Source organism: Gadus morhua, chromosome 11, assembly GCF_902167405.1.
Source record: "Gadus morhua chromosome 11, gadMor3.0, whole genome shotgun sequence".
Classification (NCBI taxonomy): domain Eukaryota; kingdom Metazoa; phylum Chordata; class Actinopteri; order Gadiformes; family Gadidae; genus Gadus; species Gadus morhua.
Window position 1 is genome coordinate 21,761,438 of NC_044058.1, and position 6,000 is coordinate 21,767,437.

The 6,000-nt window shown below is 51.6% G+C and overlaps 1 protein-coding gene across 4 annotated transcripts in view; it reads left to right on the forward strand.

The window, feature by feature from the left end:
- The window catches only part of LOC115553619 (protein SOGA3), a 33,169-nt gene that overhangs the window by 11,549 nt on the left and 15,620 nt on the right, over nucleotides 1-6,000 (forward strand). For 2 of the 4 annotated variants that reach the window (XM_030370045.1, XM_030370044.1), the window contains one exon: nucleotides 1,837-2,004. Coding sequence is in view for 2 of the 4 variants with exons in the window: in XM_030370043.1 (XP_030225903.1) it covers nucleotides 957-1,400; nucleotides 1,837-2,004 (612 nt within the window). In the remaining 2 variants the exon portion in view is untranslated. Of the gene's footprint in view, nucleotides 1-233; nucleotides 1,401-1,836; nucleotides 2,005-6,000 lie in introns of those variants that run through there. The other 2 variants (XM_030370043.1, XM_030370042.1) reach the window with 2 other exon arrangements.

Below are 6,000 nucleotides of genomic sequence, written 5' to 3' on the forward strand. Positions count from 1 at the left end.
TGAGCTTTGCACGCCAGATGTATTCCCCTGACCGAGATGAATTAGCATGATAAAAATAACAACAACAAAGATACACAGAGTATAAAGATGTGGTTTTGAGAATGCAATTGACAAAGCAATATCCAAAACGTGTAACGGATATCTCTTTCTCGTGATATCCCTTCCTTCCGCCGCCTCGATCAACCTGAAAGTCCCGCCCTCTCTCTCGCCAAGAACGCAAATGTAGAGCATCCCGTCCCAGGAGGTCCGTGGTGAGATTAAAAGTTTGCGATCAACTCGAACGAGGTTACTCTATCTAGAAGCTGTTGGGTGGTCACAGAGATGTTATTGGGATTCATTGACGTTTTCCCCGTCGTTCCAAGTCGCTCCAAGCTCCTTACCAGTCAGTGCTGGACAGGGGGGTTGTAAAATGCACAGGCTACATGGTTACAGGGGGTAAAAATATTCGTCTGATGATATTTTGGTCGTTCACGCTGGGCGCTACTGGGTGTCGCTGGCAAACAGCTCAGACCTGCGGAGTAGCGACCCCCCAGGGCAGTGTTAGGCTACTGAAGAGGAGCAGCTCTTTCTCTGTGCAGGACCAAATAACCGAATCGACCCTTATATTAGATCACGAGATATGCAATCGATGGGAGCGCGGAGGAAGACCACCGAGGAAGGAAGGACGCCGCATGCAGATGGACCGGTGCCAAAATGACGGATTGACCTTGTTGTCCCACGAAGCCCCCGAGGCGGTGACATGGAGGGGACAGACGTCTCCTTCGCTTTCCCAATGACCACCAGGGCATCCGAGCGGTCGAGTGGAGACATGGCCGGTTTTGGATAGCCAAATTACGGCTAATTAATACAGCGCGCGTAATTACTCATTACGCGCGCTAACATTTGAATCAACACTTTTATGCCCCAACTTTTATTTTTTTTCAACTTTTCTTTTGTTGCTCATATTGAGTTAAGACATGTGGAATGCGTTTGGGAACGGCTCGGTTTTGCCAGCTGCTGGTGGTGGAGGTGGCGGGGGAGGAGGAGGAGGAGGAGGCGGCTACGTCCCGTCCCAGGGCTGGGAGTTCATCCCGAGCTCCAGGCTCCACAGGGCGGAGGGAGGCAGGAGCAAGAGCCGCAACCCGCTCCGGAGAGTCTCCTCCCCGCCCACCGTATTCAGCCACATCTTCGAGCCCCAGTCCGCCGGAGCTTCACTCGGAGGGTTGGCGCAACTTGAAGCGCTAAGGGGCCAACTCTGGAGCGACCCCGAGGCTCAGCAGCAGAACCAGCAGCAGCAGCAGCAGCAGCACTATGCTCGGCTGAAGAAGAAGTTGGAGGACTTGAAGAGGCGACACGGACAGGACAAAGAGGACTGGATGCGAGAGAAGGAGTCGCTCCTGAGAGAAGTGGCTGACATACAAGTAAATGGGGACGGATGGAGGCGCATGAATGGCTGGAGTCCGGCCCGGGACGCTACGGAAGGGGGTATTTAGCTGGCATGGGGCTCAGGAGGTAGAGCGAGTTGGCTGGTAACCGGATGGTTGCTGGTTCAATCCCCGGCTCCTAAACTGAGAGCCGAGGTGTCCCTGAGCAAGACACCTAACCCTAACTGCTCCCTACGAGCTGGCTGTCGCCTTGCATGGCTGACACCTCCGTCGGTGTGTGAATGTGTGCTGGGTGGCTGAATGCAGGGCAGTATTGTAAAGTGCTTTGAGTGCCCTCTGGTTAGGAAAGCTTTATATAAATGAGGTCCATTTAGCAGGCGTTCAATGCGTTAGTCTGAGCTGTGTGGGAAAGAAAAAGTGAATTCCCCGCTCCGAATTGAGCGAGATTGTTTCCATGTGTTTTCCCACGCAGGGAGGGGAGAACAGGAGGATATTGCTGGACCTGAAGACGGTGTTGGAGGACGTGCAGGGGGAGGTGAAGAAAGAGGAGGAGAAGAGGAGCGAGCTGCAGCTGCAGTACACCACGGACAGGTGTGCCTGGGAGCTGGAGAAGGCGGAGCTCCAAAGCAGGATTGCGCAGGTAGCCGTCAGGAAACACCACCTTGATGCGTGTTTGTGTATGCGTGCTTGCGTGTGTGTGAGCGTGCGTGCGTGTCCCCGCGCGCCCGTGTGCTCGTTCGTGTGCCCGTTGAGAAATGTCCCCTTGATTTGGCGCGTCACAGACTTTTCCCCCCTGCATTGCCCATTGCATTCCCATATCACTTCTGCAAGAATGGCTTCTCGCGTGGACAAAAGCGCTTCTATAGGTGTGCTGTAAATTGGGATCGCACTCTTTGCCACCCAGTTGTCGAGGCGACAAGTCCTGAAGAAAAAAAAAATGAAAAGCTCTTCGCCCCTTTAGACACGCAAGCTCAGCTACTTCTGTCCCCCTGACCCCCTAACTGCCTTCAACAGCTCGTTGAAATGTCTAAATCAGGTGCATGGGGTGTGTGTGTGTGTGTGTGTGTGTGTGTGTGTGTGTGTGTGTGTGGGGGGGGGGGGGGGTCAGTTGAAATGATCAGAAAAAAATGTTTTCCTGTGCTAGAGAGTTGCACTGTTATGCCATGCTTTGCGAAACAGCATTATATTAGCACGATAAAGGAATATTTTGTTTTACTTCTTTGTTTTTCCAGTCGTGGACTATATTTGGGGAACTCTTTGATGCTGTGTAATGTGTCCCGGTGGCTTTGTTGCATAGCTGATTATGATCGTACAGAAGCACTGCATGCCTCACTCTGTCTACCCAGATAGACCTCTACCACATCAGAGCTTAACAGACGGGCTGCAGTCAGCCATTAAATCGTGTTTCTATTCGTGTCACAAAACGTTAGGATGTTAGATGAAAAAAAAGCCTACTCAAACAATAACATGTGACATTGATGCAGTGGAAATGAGCTATGAATAAACAACCACACACACACAACCTAACACACACACACACAGAGGCACAAAACAGACTCACACATACTGTATGCCACGGTGCCACACACACACACACACGCACACGCACGCGTGCACACACACACACACACACATACACACATTCACACGTGCACACACACACACACACACATACACACAGATACACACGCACACACACACACACCCACACACACACACACACACACACACACACACAATGACACACACATACACACACGCACGCACACATATAAGCGCACACACAAACATACACACTTACACAAACACACACACTTACACTTACACACGCACAGACACAAACACACACACATATACACGCACACACACACACTCACACACAGTGCATTAAGTGTGACAAGACCACCTCTCCTTCTATCCTCTCTGTGGGCCGTCACCAGCGAGCCAGCGCTCTGCTCTGTGTTCGGGAAACCTTGCAGAGCAGAGCTGAGAGGAAGGCTTAATGTACTGCAGGAGTTTAAAGCATGACATCACACCACACACACACACAAACACACAGGCACGCACGCGCGTACATACACACACGCACAAAAACACACACACACACACGCACACTCACACATAGTCACACATGCATACTCACACGCACACACAAACATGCACACGCACACATGCACACACACACATGCACACACACTTGGTCACACACAAGCACTCACACAGACATACTGTACGCCATGGTGCCTGGGATGAGTCATGTTCTTTATCACAGGCACTTCAATTGCATGCCTGTCACTATGCGTGAGTGTGTGTGTGTGTGTGTGTGCATGTGAGTATGTGTATGAACATGTGTGCTAAAAAAGGGAGAGTAAAAGGGAAGTACAGTGCATTGATTAAATTCATGAATTCAAAGAACACACACAGACACACGCACACACGCACACACACGCACACGCACACACACACACACACACACACACACACACACACACACACACACACACACACACACACACACACACACACACACATCCACACACAGACACACACACTAATTGCATCCACCGCACATATATACCACAGAGATATGACATCGTTCATATTGATTGCACAAACAGAGCAGGCAGGGATGTTGAAATCCAGCAGAGCGGCGCAGGGGGAAGGCTGTGTTGTGAAACTGAATTACCCCCGCGCGGCAACCAGGCATCCAGGCACAGCTTACACTTGGAGACAGACTCATCCAACGTTTCCAAGCACTGAACTGGCATCGTTCATCATCAGGCTCCAATCCATTGGGTTCTTTAACAGATCATTGCTTTCGCTCTTTGGACTCCAAATGAAACAATAACATCTATTCTTTGTTTGTTTCGTATGAATTGTTCAGTGACATCCTGGAGTCAGTCAAGGCTCTGATTGACGCTACATTATAATCACATTACACAATATATTGACCGGGCAGCACGGTTAACACACATTCCATAATATATTCACAGTATATATAGCCTTCCAACTATCCTTCCACAGTGCAGAAGGATAGTTAATAAACATTACACCGTTTATTCACAGAGCAGGGGGATAGTTAATACACATTCCACAGTATATTCACAGTGCAGGGGATAGTTAATACACGCGCAATGTATTAAGGTTAGTGATTCAACCAAAACCATCAGTGAGTGAACAGCCATGGCTCCACCATGCAACCACACCGCTGCTAGCCTACATGCTGCCGGCAGCCAACTCTGAGGCCAAAACTCGAACCTAAATACAACTGTACACCAAATCAGCGGCTGAGATCATCTGGGAGATGAGTAAACGCTTAGTTCAGTCAAGACTTGTTAGTTTGTGTCTGCCGTGCATGACATATGTTGGTGTGTGCGCGAGCCTAGCACAACCCCCATCAACAAAACTGAGCCCCCGCAACTGAAGCTGCAATCCCCCCGCTCCCCCCCGCCCCCCCCCCCCCCGCCGGACCTCGATATTTCTAAAAACGCTGGCTACGGCCCTGTCTACATGTGCATGTAATCTAAACGCATGCTTCTTTCTAGAAAAGCTGTGTCAAAGCCTCTTCCAGCGTTCACCGCAGTAGCGTCCTGGGGAGTAGCAGGACGGACCGTTCAATGGCATTTTTTATCAAATATAAAAAATGCTGGCAGCTCGAGATCTCTCATTCTGCCTTACCGGCCTCCTCCTCCCTCCTCCCTCCTCCATCCTCCCCCCCTCTGCTCCCATCCCCCCTGCACGTTCTGTCTCCTCCCCCCTCCCTCCCCCCTCTCCCCTCTCTCTCCCCCACCCTCTTCCCCCCCGTCCCCTCTCCTATCCCCTCTCCCCCTCCTCCTCCCTTCCCACTCCTCCCTCCCCTCTCCTCCCCCCCCCCCCACCCTTCTCCTCCCCCTCTCCCCCCCACCCTTCACCCTGTCCCCTCTCCACCCTCCTACCTTCGTCTCCCCTCTTCACCCCCCTCCCCCTCTCTCTCCCTCTCCTCCCCCCTCTAGGAATGTGACATTGTAAAACCTGGGCTGGGCATCTCCTATAAATAGCAGGGCACCATGGTGACTGCTCCTCCATATAGCGCCGTGCTCCATGCCAGGTCCAGCCGCTCCGCCTCCGCTGGCTGCTGCTGTTGTTGTTGTTTATCCGGGTGACCGCGAGCGGGCGAGGGCCCCACTCCCAGCCAGGTCTTTCCAGGGCTCCGTAAACACCCATTATACGCCCTGAAAGTGCAGGACGAAACAAAGCAAAAAGCAGTGAATCACGGTAGCGGTTGACGTGTCAAGAGAGAGAGAGAGATGGAGGAAGACAGATGGAGATGTTTCCCTCCTGTGTGTGTGTTTTTCATTATTTTTTTCATGTACCATCTGTGACTCTTTGTGTGTGTCTTGGACACTCCTCCTCTGCACGTTCCTTCATCTGTCGCACCCCATCACCCCATTGTTTTCCCACTGTGCCTTTCTCTGTCTGTTCCTCTCTCTCTCTCTCTCTCTCTCTCTCTCTCTCTCTCTCTCTCTCTCTCTCTCTCTCTCTCTCTCTCTCTCTCTCTCTCTCTCTCTCTCTCTCTCTCTCTCTCTCACCCTCTCTCTCTCTTTCTCTCTCCCTCTCTCTCTCCCACTCTCCCACTCTCCCCCTCCCTCTCTCTCTC